The sequence below is a fragment of the Protopterus annectens genome, chromosome 3.part0, assembly GCF_019279795.1.
Source record: "Protopterus annectens isolate FY-2018-M chromosome 3.part0, PAN1.0, whole genome shotgun sequence".
Taxonomy (NCBI): Eukaryota; Metazoa; Chordata; order Ceratodontiformes; family Protopteridae; genus Protopterus; species Protopterus annectens.
In genome coordinates, this window is record NC_056731.1 from 1,209,512,857 (window position 1) to 1,209,534,156 (window position 21,300).

The 21,300-nt window shown below is 42.2% G+C and overlaps 1 protein-coding gene across 1 annotated transcript in view; it reads left to right on the plus strand.

Moving 5' to 3' along the window:
* The window catches only part of ADCY2 (adenylate cyclase 2), a 4,311,002-nt gene that overhangs the window by 3,710,047 nt on the left and 579,655 nt on the right, over positions 1–21,300 (plus strand). Inside the window, exon 12 of the mRNA XM_044065410.1 lies at positions 4,093–4,173. Within this exon, the coding sequence (XP_043921345.1) occupies positions 4,093–4,173 (81 nt within the window). The remainder of the gene's footprint in view (positions 1–4,092; positions 4,174–21,300) is intronic.

Here is a 21,300-nt window from a genome sequence, read left to right on the forward strand (position 1 = left end):
CTTTCTGTAGGATGCATGTGTCAGCTGGTGTATCGACTATGGCACCTAGTTTGCAGTCATCTGCAAACTTTGTCAGCCACAACCCTCCCATGTTTGCTTTCACATATGAGAAATAAATGCCGAACAAGAGGGGTCCCAGGACAGAGCCCTGTGGGACACCACTTGTGACTGGCTTTGAGTCTGACATGGCTCCAGCGATTTTGACTTTATGGTTTCTATCCTTTAGCCAGATTGCAACCCATCTTGTGACATATGGATTTACATTTAAGCTGTTGAGCTTGTCTATGATGCCTGAGTGGGGTATTGTGTTGAAAGCTTTAGCCAAGTCCAGGTAGGCTGTATGGACTGCTTTGCCCTCGTCAATGGCTCTAGTGACTGTTTCGAAAATGTCAACCAGGTTCAAAAGGCAGGATCTGCCCTTTACAAAGCTGAACTGGGTGGGATCAAGTGTCTGTAGGTCCCCAATGTCTCTGTTTATGAGTTCCATAATGATTCTTTCCATAGCTTTGCAGACCAGGCTGGTTAAGCTTATGGGGCAGTAGTTATCAGGGTCTGTAGAGGTGCCTCCTTTGTGGAGTGGGACCACTGTTGCTGTACGCCAGTGTTCAGGTACATATCCTGTAGTAAGGCTAAGGTTAAATAGCATTTTTATGTGCGGGTTTAGCTCCTCTTGGAGTTCACGTAGCACGCAACCTGGGATACCGTCAGGTCCCATTGATGCTGTGTTTTTAACTTTGCTGAGGGCGGTTCCCACCTGGACATCTGAGATGACAGGGAGGTTACATTCAGCTGGGATAAGTATTTCTTCTTTTGGGGGTGAGGGAGGGGAGAAACTTGCACTGAACCTGTCTGCCAGAATGTTGGCAATATCTGTGGGTTCAGTGTATTTTTTGTCATTGTGAACTAACTCTGAGCATATCTGAGGGTTTCCGCCCAGGTTTCTAACATAGCAGAAGAAGGCCTTGTGGTTATCTTTAGTGTCCATAGCGATTTTTCTCTCAAAGTTGGCCTTGGATGTTTTATGAGAGAACGTAGCTTTCTACTAGTGCTGATCAGAGATGCCTTCTCCTTATGGGATTTTGCTCTGTCGTGCAGTAGCTTCCTTCTTTTGTTATACAATTTGTTTATGGCTGGGGTCCACCAGACAGGACGCCTGCCCTTGGTGGAGAGGGTCTTGGTTTTATTTGGGATTGCATGATCCATGCATTCTTGGAGATGTCCATAGAAAGCATTTGTGAAGGATTCAGCATTGTGGGATGTGGTTTCCACTGGCCCAGTGGGCTTAAAGGATACCATCTCAGTCTTAAAAAGTGTAAAGTCGGCTTTTAAGAAGTTTTTCACTGTAGTCTTTTGTGTTGGGGGTGGAGGTGGGATATGTATATCCAGGGTGATTAGTTTGTGGTCAGATCTCACTAGTGAGGGGTATACTTCTGGTGTGGAGCACTTTGTCCCCATGTTTGTGATGATCAGGTCTAGTATATTATCTCCCCTTGTGGGAGAGGTGACTAGCTGTTCCATTGCATTTGAATTTATGAATTCCAGGAACCTTTGGGCTAGGGTGTTAGGGCTAGAATAATGCACCCAGTCTATGTTAGGGTAGTTGAAGTCTCCCAATATGATGGTGTTTGGTGAGACATTCATATCCTCCAATGTCTTCAGGAAGGCTGAATGGGGTTCCTGAGATTGGGAGGGTGGTCTGTAACATGCTACCAGTTGTATAGCAGTTTTGCCTACGGTTAGTTGCACCTGGATGATCTCTGATGCTTCATGTGTTGCCACTAACCTGGAGGTGTGGGTGTCCTTGATGAATATGGACACTCCCCTCCCTTTTTGGTTTGGCCCGAGGTTTGGGGCCGAAAAGCATGATACGAGGTATAGCCTGGTAGCGCTGGGGTGCTCTCAGGAGCCTTGAATCAGGTTTCATTTACTGCACAGACATCAATGTTCTCCATACTGAGGAGTGCTTCGAGAGCCTGCATCTTGAGATTTAGACTTCTGGCGTTGAGCAACATTACCCTTAATTTTTTTCCATTTTTGTTTTCTAAGGAGGTGGGTTTGTCTTTTGAGCCTTGCCTAAATGGTGGGTGGCAAGAGCCTTAGCCAATATCCGGAAGCCCAGTGGTGACAGATGCAAGCCGTCCCTTGTGAAGCAGTGTGGCTTGTCCAGCATGTCATTCCAAGCAGACAGATATTGGATCCCCCTAGAATGACACCAGTAATTGAGCCAATTATCATGGAAAAATGCTAGCCAGAAACGTATCCTGTATTAACTACTTCCAATAATAATAGTTTGTGGATTTATATAGTAATCTACCGATAGTTTTTTTGGGTTGGTAGTTGTCAAGGAGTTGTTGGTTAGAAGTACAAAGTGTGCGAGTTGGTGTGTAGATGGATACCAAGGAGGAAAGGACATGGCAGGAGGATGGTTTATAAAGTATAGAGTGAATAATTTGTAACTGAGAGAGAATGAGTTGTTGAGGGAGTTCTAGCCATTGTAGTTAGTTGAGTGCAAGGCAGTGGTGTGAGTTATGTGGGGAGTTTGTGATGAATCTTGCTATTTTGTGGTAGGTTTGTTGGAGTTTGGCCAGGGTAGTGGTTTGAATATTAGTTAGTATTGAGGTGGCATAAAGAAGGCAGGGGAGAAGAAGAGCCTGAGCCAGGGACAGTCTAGCATCATAGGTCAGGAATCTATGGTTTTGGTAGAGCATACCTAGATTTTGGTGAGTTTTATTTATACTTTGAAAGATGTGTAGGTTAAATTTAAGTTCATCATCAATGATGGCTCCCAGAAGTTTTGTGTGGGAGTCAGGTTGTATGGTGGTGTTATTGGAGGATGAGATGAGAAAGGTAGATTTTAGGTGAGAGAGAGTCTGTGGGAGGAATAACAGGAGTTTGTTTTTTTATGGTTTTGGATGAGTAGATTATCAGCTAGCCATTTTTCAACAGATAGAAAGGTGTCCTGGGTGAGAGTGTGAAGGTTAGAGATATTATTGGAAGTGCAGATGAGAGTTGAATCGTCAGCGTAGTAGATTAGAGCAGATTGTTTGCAGGAGGTATGAAGCTCCTTTGTAAAGGTATTGAACAGGAGGGGTCCCAAGATGGAGCCTTGAGGGACCCCAGTTGTCACTGGGAAGTAGGGTGAGCAGGAGAAGAGCCAATGAACAGATTGCTGTCTATGAGACAGATAAATAGAGAAGAAGGCTAGGGTGGAGGGAGATAGATTGAGGTTAGAAAGTTTAGTCAGAAGTAAAGGGTGAGAGACAGTGCCAAAGGCTTTTGAAAGGTCGAGGAAAAAGCTGGATACTAGGAGGTCACGGGCCTCAGCTATCATATGTGTAAATGACAAGAGGACTATAGAGGTTCTGCGGTTAGGGCAGAAGCCATGTTGGGTGGAGTGAGGAGGTTGTGCTGCAGGAGATAGTTTAGGAGTTGTGAGTGTACACATTTTTCCAGTAGTTTGGAGCATTACTGCATCTGATATTTATGGATAGAAGCTAATTCAGTATGTTAGGTACAACTGAAACATTATGATTTATGGTTACTGAGACTTCACTGCAAAGATCTACTGTTACATCGATTATACTTACTGCAAACTGTACTGTACACCTAAGGACTGAAAGCTCTACAAGTGACTTACTAACAAAAATAAAGTCACAGAGAGACATGGCTAATGTTTCTGGAACTACTTCATGGTGCTCTGAACTATTTCTTTCCCTTCAGCAATATACATATTCTCAAATTATGCCTCCTGTATGAGAAATGTTACAACCATTTAAGGCCACTCTTTCTGTGCTAACACCAGAAAAACACTACTGAATCTCTCTTAACAGTTATTAATAATAAGAGTGTGCTCATTGTACACATGGTAAAAGGCAAGTCTCCTGACATTAAATACTACTACTCTTTAAAAGAACAATTACAATTGATTGAGCTTGCTGATAAGAAGGCTGCCCTTATATTCGACAGTCATCACTCAAATGCATTTTAAAAAACACTGCTAAGCAGCAATTACTGTTCTCTTTTTATTACAGTTCTAGTATACCTTAATAGTAACCTACTAATAACTACATTATGATCATTTTCATTTTACAGAACAAAATCACAAAAAAGGAGGTTTGAAGAGGAGTTAAATGAACGGATGATTCGAGCGATTGAGGGAATAAATGCTCAAAAGTAGGTGTTTTTAAAATACATTATTATACATTGCTGTACTGTTTAGCTCAATAATGATTTGGAATTAGATAATTTCATGACAGACACAACCTTTAAGAAAGCATGTTTGCTAACAAAAATATCAGCACAGACAAACAGGGTATGCCATTTTTCTTATAAATAGTATGTGGTCAAAATGTGTAATGCACTGTTTCCTTGTTTAGTACATACCCTGACTTACATGCATATGTAAGCCAACATTTCCTGTAGATTAAAGTTCAGGAACCAGACAGCTTATTTGTTTGTGCCAGTTGCTTATTGGTATCAGATGCATGCCTTATTTGTTTATTCATTTATTTATTTCCAGTTGTTTACTGGGAAAGTCCAAGTGGCAAACAAGCCTTTTTTTCATTGGAGACCTTGGGAGAAAACTCCGCAAAAAATAATAACAGTAGTATATATGTGATATACAGAATATTCAGGTAACATTTTTTGAACATTTTTTTATTAAATTTTCATAAAACATAATGACTACAAAATTTGTAATCAGAAATGTACATATATATTTAAAACTAAGAAACACAACACAACTAATCTTATAAATACAGAAACAAAGAAAATAGCTACTTACAAAAGTGTCCAACCTTCTCGTCATTCTGTTGTTGCATGTTTGTTCAATTCCAGAATTTTTTTTTTTTGCTTGTCAAGCAGTTCTTTAAACTTTGTCCATGCTTTGAGGCAAGAGGTAATTATGTTCATTCTTGAGATGATTGTAATAATTTCTGGATGAGTTACTTCAGTTGCTAGACTTATAAATTCTTTAAATGTGGGAGTAAATTCATTTTTTCCAGTTTTGTGTGATCACTTTTCTGGAGATGGTCAGTACAGTCTGCAATACGTTATATTTTGTTCTTTTAACACAAGTGGGAATAGGGGTATTAAAAAGAATTAATGATTTAGATAAAATAAATGTATCTCCAAAAAATACCTGTAAAAAGAATTAATATTGTTCCAAAAAGGAATCAAGACAGTACAATCAAAGAACACGTACTGTCAATCTGCTTTAAGTTCTTTCCTGCATCTCCAACAAAGTTGCTTTTTCTTGTACATCAATTCAATTTTATGAGGGCTGCAGAAGGACCTGTGTAAAAACTTCCATGCAAACAAATGCCGTCTAAGAGATAAAGTAGTATGTTTAGATGATAACAGAAATAATGTTTTGCCTTCTTCACTTGGTAGTCTGTTATTGATTTGGGTAAAATAGTTCCATTATGTATTATTACATGTTTTAGTTTCCCTCTTTACCACTTTATACAATTTGGACAAGAGGCCATGTCCCAAGGAATTTTGTTGCAATAAAAATATGATACAGGCAATCAATTCTAGGATGTGATCCCTTAACATTGGTTGAATTGACTTAATTTTCCCTTCTATATATAGTCTACAAGATTGTATATCTAACCACATATCTTTATCCAAATAGTCCCCCGGATTCTCAAAAGCTTGCATGGCGTGCATGATTAGTGATAGATGAAATTTTGCCAATATGGCAGCCGAGTGATCAATATACATGCACGTCTGACATGCATGAGCGCTGTAGCACTAGTGCTGCACGTCCCCAGCTCCCGTATGCAAATCACCCCATTTTCAGGTGAAAACCATGCAAATGAGGTACATTTGCCATCCAGGAAGCAGGAATCAGGGCGTGCAGGACTAGCATAATATGTAGAAATGTACTCAGTAACCGAGTACGGTACTGCAAACTCCAAAACAATGCTGTGACAGCTTCAAATAAAGGCTGCATATCATTGAGGAAGCATGCCAGTGGCCAAGTAGAAGACCATTGGCATTGCAAAATGTTTAAAAAAAATGAAAAAAAAAAACTTTAATTTTTTTTCGCTGATCTTGCCTGTTTAAGCATAGGGTAGAGGCGTGCAAATGGGATCGGGGAAAATAATAAAATAATCCTAAAATAAGCATTCTAACTAAAAGCAGTAGCCTGCCATGCAAGTCAATGGTGGGCAGAAGACAATCTGGCCAGTGAGTAATGGTTGCTAAGGGGGGAAGCTCAGTGTGGGACATGTAACTATGCATTAGCAGGCAATCCTATGGAAATGAGGTGAAGGATAGTGAATCCCATTTTTCCCCAGGATGTGAGGCCAGTCCCAAGAGTGTAAGAGTATAAATAGCTGGGTACAAGACTAGGATATAGGTGACATCATGGGGGGTGTCAGGCATACTGTAAGTGGATTGGAGCCATGTGGCTCAGAGTTGTTCCTAGCTTAGCACAGCTAAGCTGGGGGTGTGTCTAAATCTGCCTAGCACTCTTTACAAAGTGTAAGTGGGTGTGCGCACCACACACCGGCTTTTACAGGAAGAAAAAAGAAGTTAAACCAGGAAATAGCAGCTCTGTGCACATTTGAGCACTCCGTTTGAGAGGCACACACACGGGCTTAAACAGGGAGGCAATGGGAAAGGAAAACAGCAGTAGGAAGGTAATCAAGGAGAACTAGCTGAGCTGACAGGTGAAATGTATCAGAATCAGCTAATTACACAGACAGCAGACCAGCCCAGCCCAGAACACTACTATAAACTAAGCAAACACCTTCCCCTCTGTTTTTTCCACAGTCTACACCACCGGTGCAGGGACATTTTAACAAACAAACCTATAAAATGAGAAGGACTGCAGCAGGCAACATAGAACAACATGTGCAAGAGGCTGAGGGTGGTGAGGATGTGAATGCTGCCGAACAACCCACAGTGAGGAGACAGAGAAGACTGTACAGACCCAGGGTAACCTACCAGGGGCTATATGAGCTGGAGATAGTGGAGTGCTATAGGGTGGACAGAGACCTCCTACAGCAAATTGTTGAGCTGTGCCGGCCACACCTGACACACCAAACTGGCCAAGGGGAACCCATCTCACTGGATACCAAGGTATGTGTAGGCCTAAGTATACTAGCCACAGGTACCTCCCAAAGCACACCTGGGGATATCATGGGGATCTCACAGGCATCAGCATCCAGAGTATTCCAACAGTTCCTGGATGCCATGTCAGCACATGCCAGTGAGCACGTATATTTCCTCAACACACATGAGGTGTTGACCAGCAATATGCATCTCTTCCACCAAATAGCAGAATACCCTGGTGTAGTGGGTGCTGTAGACTGCACTCACATACACATCAAAGCACCACCTGGTGAGCAGGGTAGGGCCTACATCAACCACAGGGGCATCCCCTCCATCAACTACTAGGTCGTATATGATGCCTAGGGCATTATAATGAATGTGTGTGCTCTTCGCCCTGGAAGCTATGATGATTCACATATAGCCATCTGATGGAGCTGTACCACAGATTTGCCAGTGTGGACATCCCCTATGGTCACCTAGTGAGGGATGCTGGATGCCCACTGGAGCCGTGGCTGATGACACCCATCAGAAATGCACACACACCTGAACAACAACGCCATAATGAGACACACGCACAGGCCAGACATATAATAGAACATGTGTTTGGGGTGTTCAGGTCATGATTCCGGTGTCTGGACACATCTGGTGGAGCCTTGCAGTATTCACCAGTTACATGTACCCAAATTGTTATGGTATGTGCTATGCTACACAATATGATCCTGCGGAAACAGCTACAGCAGGAACAGCATGGGGCAGGGCCACACAGCCCCCCACCAATGCCAAGGCCTGTACAGGCACAGAGTGACTTGGAGGAGGAACAACCTAAGCCAACCCCAGTAGGCAGAAGAAAGCGTGCCCAGTATGCCCTGGCCTTGGCAAAGAGGCAATGCATAGCATATGCACTTACACAGTAGGGACCCAGGTTAATGACACCTCTCCCTGACTCACACAGACAGTAAAAGGATGCAAAACATGTCACTACTGTGCTCAACCATGTATAGAAAGTGTACTATGTGCATCCGACATAGGCAACCCACCAGCACCATTCTCAAGTCTGGCACACCCTCAAGGTAAGTCAATCAACCTACCAATTGCCAAATGGAGTAGAATGTGTTGTTAGCTGTAGCTATGGTATGGATGTGAGCATGCAAGGGAATTGGGTGGCCGAATGTTAAGGCAGCAGACAGTAGACACCCATAGTGACACCATGACATCTGTAACACATACTGGAGTCATCATAGTAGCCAGTACTACACAGGGTGACAAAACTCACTGCAGGAAATGGGCTGAGTGACATGTGTGTCCATATGACCCACACATGCCAGTCAGGAAGGTTCAAATACCCAACAACAGTCTCAGCCAGCAGGACAGGTGTAGACAAACACAAACAAATGCTGTACTATGGCCTCTGAATGACCCCTATGGGTAACCCCTCCCCCAGGCCTACACAGACAGACTACAGCAGGCCAGGCAGTTGGATGTAAGTTGTAAAGGCTAGGATGTCAGAAACTAATATGTAGGTAATTAAAGCTAAGATTTGTAGTACACTAGTATGCCTCTAGCCAGCATGATAGGTAAGACTACAGACTAAAATGGAGTACCTGACATACCAGTACAGTCCTAGCAAATGTGTACAAGTGTCAGGTGTGCCCCCCCATCCAATGTACACTTATAGTAACAGTCAGGTGCCCCCCCCCCGCTATGCAGAAATGTAGCAACAGTCAATGCCAAATGACCAATGGATACCCTGCAGACACAGCATGCTACCTGTCGGTGTACAACATAATGGTCAGCACTGCGGTATAAACTACCTAGACTTGATCCACACATGCAATACAGATGGCCATACTGGGCATGCTCACACACTTTGAGGAATGAAGGCAATGTCCATCCACAACATACTGAAAAGTCATACTGGGCATGCTCACACACTTAAACACATGAAGGCCATGTCTGCAAACACCAGTGGACCAGACATATCTGGCAGTCACAGTTCTTAGTGCAGACACATGTCAGTATGCACCACTCCTGCCGTGCACACACAGTGGATAGGAATACAGACATATATGTAAGGACAACACACTATAATAAGCCAAAGGTAGACGGACATAGATGTGTGGAAGAGGGTGACCGTGACAAGGAGACATCCGGGCCTGTCCCACCCAGCACACAGCCAAAGGGCCCAAACAAATGAGGTGCAGATGTCACTCACTGCAGATACTAGCCACCAGTATCTGTCAGCATAACAGACTATGTGGTGCACGTGCCAGCTGTGCAACATGACTGTAGAAGGAAGTAATCATCTAGTAGCTGTATACACGTACCTGTGACATATGACTCCGTGTGTGCCCGCATGTGGCATGTCAACCCCTACATGAATGGGTTATGGCCCATGCACACACTGCCCTCCCCATAGCAGTATTATGACAAGCCTGCTGAGGTCATCCAATGTGAAATACACATTTGGGAGAGCTGTAGCTCAGTAATCTCCATGGCACGTCCCATAACTGCGTACTGCTGTAGTGATAAACTAGTTAGGTAGTAGTTAACCACAGACTTAGCAATTGTGGGAGTGTGTGTTTGTGTGCATGTCTGTCTGTCTCTGACTGTGTAGAGAGAAATGTTTTTTAGGCTACTCATACTCCGTACAATTCATATACTCAACTTTGGCAAGGCTGCTGATGTCACTCACCTAGAAATGCACCTCTGGGAAGATTATAGCCCAGTAATATCCATAGCACATTTTGTAACTGCCTACTGCTGTAGTGTGATAAAGTAGTTAGATAGGTGTTCTAACCCAGGACTTAGCAAATGTGTTTGTGTGCGAATGTGTGTGTGTGTGTGTGTGTGTGTGTGTGTGTGTGTGTGTGTGTGTGTGTGTGTGTGTGTGTGTGTGTGTGTGTGTGTGTGTCTGAGTAGAGAGCAGTGCCTTTTAGGCTACTCACACTCCGTATAAATCATATACTCAACTTTGGCAAGGCTGCTGATGTCACTCACCTAGAGATACACCTCTGGGAAAGTCATAACCCAGTAATCTCCATAGCGCGTCCTGTAACTGCGTACTGCTGTAGTGTGATAACCTAGTTAGGTAGGTGCTCTAATCCCAGACTTGCCAACTGTGTTTGTGTGTGAATGTGTGTGTGTCTGACTGAGTAGAAAGCAATGCCTTTTAGGCTACTCACACTCCGTACAAATCATATACTCAACTTTGGCAAGGCTGCTGATGTCACTCACCTGGCAACTGTGTGTGTGTGTGAATCTGTGTGTCCATGTGTCTCTGTCTGTTTTTGACTGAGTAGAGAACAATGCTTTTTAGGGTACTCACACTCCTTAGAATTTATATACTCAGCTTTGGCAAGGCATATGATGTCACCCACCTAGAAATACACCTCTGGGAAGGTTGTACCTCAATATCTCTGTAGCGCGTCCTGTAACTGCGTACTGCTGTACTGTGATTTAGAACTGAAGTAGGGTTCCATCTCCACCCATGGCAGTTCTGGATGTTTTGTGTGTGTTTCAATGTCTGTGTATAGAGCAGTGCATTATAGGCTACTCACTCGCAGTACATTTCAAATGCCCTACTTTGGCAATCCTGCTGATGTCAGTCATTGTGAAATACAACTTTGTGGAAAACATTCTGTAGTAATGCCTGTGGTGTGACCTATAACTGCTCCATGCTGTAGTGTGATATAGGCCTTGGTCAGGGGTTCAATACCCACACATGTTGGTTGTGGATGTTTTGTGTGTGTCTCACTGTCTGTGCAGGGAGCAATGCATTTTAGGCTAATCACTCACAGTACAGTTTACATGCCCTAGTTTTGTAATCCTGCTGATGTAATTTATTGTGAAATTCACCTTTGGGGAAGAAATACTTCAGTAACGTCCATGGCGTGTACTATAACTGCGTAGTGCTGTAGTGTAATAAACTAGTTAGGTAGGGGTTCTATTCCCAGACATGACAGGTGTGTGTGTGTGTGTGTGTGTGTGTGTGTGTGTGTGTGTGTGTGTGTGTGTGTGTGTGTGTGTGTGTGTGTGTGTGTAACTCGTATCCTATGTATAGGTTGTTGTGAGTGTGTGACACCTGTGGGCAGTGTGGAGGGGGTTTTGCTTATTTCTTTTATGGTGGTCATACTATATATCACAATGTCAGCCATACAGGGATAACAGATGTAAATTAGCTGAGAGGCTAGGGTGCAAAGCCATACCCATACATGTGACATCAAGGCCAACCAATCAAAGTTAGAAACCCCATTATTACCCAGAGCACACACTCAACACATGTGTCATATGCAACGCACACACATGCCTAGGCAACAGCCAGTATGTGGGTAGTACACTGCATATTGGCCACTGATAGTAACTATGCAGTAATAGCAGTGGGCTACAGAGGGCATGTCACCCTGCCCATTTGTCCAATATGCACATCCATGCAGACAGTGCACCTTCTCCATGTTCCCTAATGGACACCTGAACCACCTATGGTGGCTTCACATGTGACTCACAATGGAAATACCATGCCTGACAACATGCCCTGTATGGACAGATGACACTGACATCAGAGAATGCTATTAGCATGCTATCAATGTAGGTGCAGGGTAAACCTGCTGCCCATTAACAGTTCCTGCCACAGGTGGACAAGACTGGCACATCTGATGATAATCTGTGTTCACAACATAGGCCAGACACCCCAGGTACAGTAGCACATGTCACTGTATGTGCATGTGGGAGGTGTACACATCCCAGACACCATCTATGTCATGGAATAAGGAACACATACATGGTAAGTGATGCACAACATTGGCCACACTATAGACACCCAGGTGACTGGATGGGGGATGCAGTACCCACCTGTGTGGGCAAATGCAGAAACTACAGGCCTGAGCCACAATTCAGACCATTGCCATGTGGCCTGATGCCAAGGTATACCCATCGCCTACCCTTGTACAGCCTGCTGGCACAGTTAACTACCACACAGCCGTGCAGACATGCAACCATGTGAAACCTGCACATTGATGTGTTTTGGCAATCCCACTAGTGATGAGTTGCACTCCTGGCCCTGCCAAGTGTGTCAATGTGTGTGCATCCCTGTATGAGTGTGCCTGTGTTGATGCTGGCACCTGTTCATGTAGACAGGCACGTGTACATCACCTACCATATGTCTACCGTATCCCTGTTGCAGATGTCACTCACTAACCCATGTGGTGCATCCAATAACTGCATCGAACTGTGATAGCACAACATAGTTGTTGGGGGTTTGATACCCTGTGCTGGTAGGCATGTGAAACAAACATGCTTCAGTTTTACTCTCCCACCCCTTCCTGACATATATTTGCCTCTGTCTGCCTCCCCCACCCCCTCTCTGGTGGATGTGGAGGCCCACACCTGCTTTGCTTAGGCAGCAGCATGTGTATTTTAAGTGATGCTCATTATCAGCTGATGGCCTCTGCATGAATTGCAGCCCTCCCCTAGCTGATTGACTGTGGAACAGCTGTGGTAACATTCCCATAGCCAAATGCATGGAAACACACTTCAATACCTAGAAACATCATGGTGGTGTTGACCCTTTTCAGTCACTGTGAGCAGGAACTAGATCTGTTGTTTGGCAAACAGCATCTCAGATAGATTGGGAATTTATCTCTAACAACATACACTGTGGAAAGAGGGCAATGAACAGGAGGAGGATGTCCCTGACCTGACTACAGACTGTAAGTGCTGCTATACTACATTTGGAGTAATGTTGGTTTAACAGTGTTTGTCTGGATATGCCTGTCGTACATGTCACAATACCTGCCATGCCAGTTCCATGTATATGAGGAATCCCCATCTGCAGGGTCATCTGCAGGCTGGGCTGTCTTGCGCATTTGGTTTCATGTGTTAGCCACGATGCATCTATCTGTGGAATGCAGAAGGTAGTGTGAGGATTGCAGTCTGTAGATGGTGAAGGCCGTGACAGTTACTGACTTCATATGCCTCATAGGACATATGTTGCAACAAACCCCGTTACAATGATAAAATTATGAGGTTATCACAGCAACATGTCTATACAGGCCCTATGTATCTGCTGTCAGCCACACCTCTGTCAACCTTTGTACATATGTCGTGCATGAAGTGGTGCATATGTGCTGTACACCATAAATAGTGTCATCATATCTGATAACACACCAGTGATATATCAGATTGCTACACATGTCATGTACAGTAGGGGTTATATTTCATAACATAGCCTGGACATTCTGTGGATATTTGTACAGTACTGAGGTCTGTGTAGTGATGGTGAATGTTGTCAGTGTGTATGTATTGTTAATATGTACATTAGCCTGTGTATAGACTGTGGTAAATGTCATTGTTCTAGCTCCCCTTCTATCTGATGTTACATGCTGCCCCACTGTATGGTATCATTTTGCCGTACAGGTTTGTAGGGCCATACACACACATGTCCCATACCACAGACAGCCATCAGACCAAACTGTGTACCAGCCCATGAGTGGCACATATGAGAATGGTGTAGAACAAATAGTCCATATACTGTAATAATATGCTAGCTTACCATATATGGCTGTGGCTGTGTTCACATTGGTTGTGGTTATGCACATTCACACAGGTGTATCTTACCCTGTGCTGTGACATGGCTGTTGAACCTGCTATATATGCAGGTACATGTGCATTCCCCCACACAAGATGTAGGCCAGTGTTGAGCCAGTCTGCCTGTAGCCTGCACAGTGCATTGCTACATGCCTAGCAGCCCAGTGTACTTACCTAGTGAGATGTCATGTGCAGATACTTGCCAGATGTACTGCTGCCGGGACTCCCTTACAAGCCATGTATGTCAGACAGAGCAGTGGGATGTTGTACAGATGTATGTCAATATCTAGTGGGTAGTATGTGTCCATGGCACCCCTGTACCAGCAGTCATTATGTGTTAGGCTAGACAGGAGTGTGTGAATCCAAAACCTATGGTGGCAAATGTATACCAGTCGTTATGTGTTATACCCATCTACATGGCTGTCCGCATCCATAGTGTCAGGCCTGGTACACATGTTGTGCACTAAGGGATTATGTGTATACCTCTGGACTGTACAGGGTGTGTCCAAAGTTCCACATATATTGGCCAATATCTCTGCTGCACTCCACAGGGGCATTACATGCTAGTGGCAGTACTTTACAATGATTTCCTTAGGATGTCTGTCAGTAGCCAATAGCACACATGTTATAAGCAGATGTCACCTTCCACACACACCATGTCTGTGAAGACAATCCCAATGACAGTAGCAATAATCTAGTAATATACCTCCTATACATACCTGACATCCCCTTGTACTGCGACTTTGGGACTATAGGGGCTGGGGTAGGGCTACACTCCATGTCCATGACATATAATGGAAATATATGTACATATACTTATCAAGATAGCCATATATATATAATTACATGTGTACTACTTCCGATTACCACTGTCATGGCAACCATCCACTATAAATCCCTACAGCATGTGGGCGGGGTCCCTTTACATTTCCTGTGTGATGGACATCCTTCCTGTGTGTGGGCATCAGTGTTGCAGACAGCAGGTAGAAATACCACTTACAGGAGAACCTGCACACTCAGAGTGGCCACATAATTGTAGGAAGATCAGGAACTACAGACAGACTATGAGTAGAGTTGTGTTATGCTTTGTATAGTACTGGTGTTACAGGGTGTGTGTGTGTGTGTGTGTGTGTGTGTGTGTGTGTGTGTGTGTGTGTGTGTGTGTGTGTGTGTACATACTAGTCTACATTGGAATTCAGTCTGTCTGCATAGCTCAGAGCTGTGGGCCTATCCTCTTGCTGGACAGAGGTTTGCCTATCATCTGATGTCCATCCACCACACAGGTCCTGTGTCAGATATTACACTGGCAGTGTGTGTGTTGCATGCTATCAGTACATGGCTACATCCATTTCAGTTTCTAACCTCAATTCCCTTACTAAGAGTATGTTTCAGACTATCCTGTAACACCAGCACCTTGCTTAGTGTATGGCAACAGTGTTCCACATATGTGCCTGTGTGCCAGCCTCTGTCCTCCATCTACATACCAAGTTTAGCACATATGTCATGCTGTTGGGGGTTGTTCTGTAGTGGTCTGTGTGTATATCACACTGCCATTGCTGCCATTAATCCACTGCTGTTGTATACCTCACACATACAGTGGGGCTGGGGCCATATATGTGTGGGCATCACCTACACAATACATATGTGCCCTTATGCACTGCAGAGGCCAGTGTATGTAACAGTGGTATATGGGCCTTTATTATCGAGTGTAGGTGGGGAGCACCATAAATGACCTAGGCTGTTATAAAATGTGGGGGTATCAGGGGTGAGCTGCCACAAGGTATCTGGCTGTACAGTACCATATACTTCACCTATATTGACATTACTTGCATGAATTGGGGTACTGCAAGCCTACTGCCTCCTGCCATATAGGCTGTTATGTTTGTCGGTGTGCTTGTGATGGTGTCAGTTATGCCTTGTTATGTACCAGTTACATCCCATTTGATCACAAAATGTCTTTACCTCCTAATGAGTTTGTACAGAGTGTGGATAGAGGCTGCTGAACTACACACCTGCAGTGCATACTGTTGATTGTTTGGTATCCTGTGGCCCAGTCTGTCTTCACTATTGTACAATCTGAAGGGCTTGGCCTGGAAAGCAACAGTTGTGAACCTTTCCAGTCTACTGTATTAGTGTAACTGTGTCACAGTTGCAGTACTCTGTTTATATAGTTGTCAGTATCTAAACAGCTATATGACATGGCATATAAAACTGTTATAGTACACAATTAAAGGATTCCAATTTCTGCAGACCTGTGTGTGGTGTCTTTCCTATGATCTTTCTATGGGTATATGTTGCAGGCAATGATTGACATTTGTATGGGTGGCCAATACAGTGTCCAGTTGTTCAGGTGTTAACTGTAGGCATAGTGGCTGTTCCATATTGTGTGCACTGTCTACATATGTATCTTACTGTACATATATCTGCCTGTGTATGTGTAGTCATATGTATATATATATATATATATATATATATATATATATATATATATATATATATATATTATATATCTATATCTGCATATCCGTATCTGTGTATCTGTATCCTGGGGATGTTGATGGCTTCCACATATTACATGTCCTATGAGAGGCAGACTGTACTTGGTAGTGTATTGCAGGGTGCACATGTTTGACTGTGGGGGGATGCCTATTCGTACAAGACGTATAGTGTGTGGGGCCTCTCAACCCCATTAACGGTGCATGTGGACATATGTGTATTTGTTAATCTGCCATTGCTATCTACAGATGCATGGCCATATATACCTATGAAGATATATATATATCTGCTAACATATATATATATATATATATATATATATATATATATATATATATATAAAACTATGTCCGTATATACCTACATAGATATATATCTGCATACACATATGTAACATGCTGTGTATGTGTAGACATAAAGGTGTAGACACATATATGTGTCGATTTAGGCATATGCATGTACATATGTGCATGTATAGTGATATATATGTATATAGAGTTAGTAAAACAATATATATATATATATATATATATATATATATATATATATATATATATATATATATATATACATATATAGATATGTTGTATCTGTTTAGATTTTATTATAGTTACACACAGGCATCTAGGTGTTGGTATACATTCTCTGTACTGTTGCATGACAGGACTGGATGATATATTTCTGAAAACATTGAATTTCTGTGTATCTGTAATGGCTTAGTGGTACATCACTTTGTCTAGGGTGTGCAGGGTCTTTGGTATGAGCCTTGCAAGAGCTGTTTTTTTTTGTTACTGGGCAGAACACGGCTCGTTGGATACAGAGTGATTAAGGCATGTTTAAGCAGTTGTAAGCGGGTTTGCGCAGAGTAATGGAAGCTAGGTTAAGAAGGGACGTGATGATTAGTGAACAGCAGTACGGTTTCATGCTGGGAAAGAGAACTACAGATGCAATGTTTGCTCTGAGAGTGTTGATGGAGAAGTACAGAGAATGTCAGAAGTAGTTGCATTGTGTTTTTGTAGACTTAGAGAAAGCATATGACAGGGTGCCTAGAGAGGAGTTGTGGTATTGTATGAGGAAGTCAGGAGTGTCAGAGAAGTATGTAAGAGTGGTACAGGATATGTACGAGGGTAGTGTGACAGTGGTGAAGTCTGCGGTGGGAGTGACAGATGCTTTTAAGATGTAGGTGGGGTTACATCAAGGATCAGCTCTGAGCCCTTTCTTTGCAATGGTGATGGACAGGTTGACAGACGTGATCAGACAGGAGTTCCCATGGACTATGATGTTTGCAGATGACATTGTGATCTGTAGTGAGAGCAGGGAACAGGCGGAGGAGACCCTAGAGAGACGGAGATATGCCCTAGAGAGAAGAGGAATGAAGGTCAGCAGGACTAAGACAGAATACATGTGTGTGAATGAGAGGGAGGATAGAGGAATGGTGAGGATGCAAGGAGTAGAGGTGGCAAAGGTGGATGAGTTTAAATACTTGGGGTCAATAGTTCAGAGTAACGGTGAGTGTGGAAGAGAGGTGAAGAAGAGAGTACAGGCAGGATGGAGTGGGTGGAGAAGAGTGTCAGGAGTGATTTGTGACAGACGAGTACCTGTAAGAGTAAAAGGGAAGGTCTACAAGAGGGTAGTGAGACCAGCTATGTTATATGGGTTGGAGACAGTGGCACTGACAAAAAGGCAGGAGTTTGAGCTGGATGTGGCAGAGTTAAAGATGTTAAGATTTGCACTGGGTGTGACGAGGGTAGACAGGATTAAGAATAAGTATATTAGATGGTTAGCCCAGGTTGGAAGGTTTGGAGACAAAGCCAGAGAGGCAAGATTACGTTGGTTTGGACATGTGCTGAGGAGGGATGCTGAGTATATTGGGAAAAAGATGCTAAGGATGAAGCTACCAGGTAACAGGAAAAGAGGAAGGCCTAAGATAAGGTTTATGGATGTGGTGAGAGAGGACATGCAGGTGGTTGGTGTGACAGAGCAAGATGCAGAGGACAGGAAGAAATGGAAACAGGTGATCCGCTGTGGCGACCCCTAACGGGAACAGCCTAAAGAAGATGATGATTTGGGATTTTATTCTTATTTATGTTTATTGGTAAAACTTTTTGTTATGTTATCAGTACATGTTAAACCAGATTTTCTTTGAAATAGTTCCATTGCTAAAAAAGTTGCAGATATAGCTTTATTGTTATCACTCAATGTAAATAAGATGTAATCTGCAAACAACTGAATTTTAGAACTTAAATTCTACATTATTTTAATACCTTTTATATCTTTAACGAAAAACAAAATAACTGGCAAACCTTGAGATAAGAGCTCCATGATCCAAAGTCCAAAGTCAAAATGTAACAAAACAAATAACTGGACACAGAGCAACAAAGGCTAAGAAATAATTCCACACAGTGGCAACCGCATATAAAAGTCCATTAACACAAGATAAAAAATCTGTTAAAACACAGGTTTATTCAATGATGGTAAGCACTTTCACTTAGGAGCTTCATCAGACCAAACATATACAAGAAGAAAAGCACATATATATAGAAAGCATGATAATTAATCATAATCATTCAATTAACTTCCATTAAAGTTATATACCCGAAACAAGTCTACAGTTGCGAGGCAATACATAGAAGTCACTATATAAAAGTCACTATATAAAAAATAAATAACTGCACAAAACATGAATACAATATATGCCTATCACTAAATATATATATAAGAAATATATAGAAATGTATGACATCAGATAAAATTTCAGAAACAATAGCTGAATTATTTACAGAGCGTGTAATTAGACCTAAAACTAATGGTAGGATTATTAGTAGTAATGGAGCACCTGAGCATGATTTTAATGGGGCCAATGGTGAACTCCCTTTTCCATTGCCTGTCCGGGTGGACAGGAGAGGGGGGAGAGGAAGGTCAACCAGCAGAGGCAGGTACAAACGGAAATTGTCAGGGGAATCACACATGAATCAGACTATAAAGAAAATGTGGGGCAAGATGAAACCTCATTGATTTATAATATTTCAAATCATCCACTGACGTTGGAAGAACATAATGTATTGTGTAAAGGTGTGAATTTTATACCCACTTGTCCAAGGAGAATTGAGGACACTATTTTAGACCTGAAAATGTTTTGCAGAGATGTAATGTTACGCCATATTTATGGCTATAATGATACTTCTAAAGTTAATAGTGATTGTAGACAGGATTTACATCTACGGAAACCTGGTAGTTTTATACCTGTGAATCATCCCTTGGTTGAAGCTTATTGTAAGCTTACAGAAGATGAGATTTTTTGGTTTTATGATAATAGGACACCTGTTATGAATAAACAATTGAGACATAACCTTACTTTTAAGGAGAGGAAGGCCCTATACACCTTACAAAATAATAATATCCTACTAATTCATCCTGCGGACAAAGGTGGTTTAATAGTGGTTATGAATAGGATTTTTTATGAAAAATCCATGCAAAATATGTTGGATGATACTACATTTTATAATAGGCTTTCGATAGAAGATGTGCATAGGATTATTCATACTGTTAAGAATGACATGATAGATATTAAGACAGCAGCTCTTATTACTGATGACGTCTCTGCTTTCTTGATTGTTGATAATCTGTTAATTCCTATTATTCAGGGGTTACCTAAAATTCATAAGCATCCCACCAATCTCCCTATGAGGTCCATTGTTGCAGGAGGAGGTTGGGTCACTGAACCCCTCTCATTGTATATAGAAAAGTTTTTGCGCCCTGTGATCAACCTGAATTAAACTGTTTTGAAAGATTCTAAACAATTTCTAGTGGACCTCTCTGAGTGTCTGAAGGATGTGGCAGACACTCATAGTTTAGCATTTGCTACATTAGATATACAATCTTTGTTTACCATGATACCTAATGAATTGGGTATACAGTATGTGCAGAAATATTTAAATATACACAGTGAATATTCAGCTCCACAGGTTGATTTGATCTGTTTCTTTTTAGAAACGGTACTTAATAATAATGTTTTCATGTTTGGAGCTGGAGTATATTTACAAAAATATGGCGTAGCTATGGGCACTTCTTGTGCCAATAGCTACGCCAATATGTTCCTAGCACAATGGGAGGAAGATATGTTATTCTCTTGAGTTGAATTCAGAGAGCATGTTATGTTTTATAGACGTTTTGTAGATGATTTGTTTATTTTGTGGCGTGGGTCCTATCAAGAATTTGTTAGTTTCTCTGAGGTTATGAATAGCCTGCTAGAATGCTTGAAATTTGCATACAAGTTTTCTTACAATTTTATAGAATATCTGGATGTATATGTTGAGAAGCTGCAACAAGGGATGATTAATACAGGAATTTTTCACAAAACTTGTCACAGAAATGCCTTTCTTTTCAGGTCTAGCATGCATCCGGGCTATGTGTTCAAAAACCTTGTCAGAGGACAAGGTATGAGAGCTTCCAGAATGAACCCTTCGGAGACTGGGTTTCATTTGGAGTTAGCCAATATTGAAAAGAAACTGCTAGACAGGAGTTATACTCCAATAGAGTTAGAGAGACAATGGGAGGATTTGACCCTTTTGAGAGAGACAAAAGCAAAACCATATTATGGGCCTTCTAACCACCTTGAAAGTTCAAGGAGTGTTGGTGGAGTTAACTTTACCAAGATTCCATTATATTATACCAGTGACATGGGATTGGTCACAAAGTTGTTTCAACAATATTGGCCGATCTTGTTGGTTGATGATGCGATTGGCCATATAGTAGGTAGTATGCCCAGGTTTAGATTTAGAAATCATAAGAATTTGAAGAGACTTTTATGCACTAGTCAAAGGGGTACGGAGAATGTATGTGTTGGTTACACTGAACCATGTGGTTCTTATAACTTTTGTTGTTATATAAACACTAAAGAAGTCTTTCAACATCCAGACTTAGGTAAAGATTTTTGGTTCAGAGGTGTTCACAATTGTATGACCCCCCACGTAGTATACTTAGCGGAATGTGAATTCTGCAGGGCGTTTTATGTGGGACAAACCAACAGGGTATTACGAGTTAGAATGAGGGAACACATGTATAATATAAAGAAGTGTTCCCCTAATAATGCCCTGTTGAAACATGTCACTGAAGTAGGAGCACATCATACTTTTAAATTTAGGGTTGTGGAGGCGATTA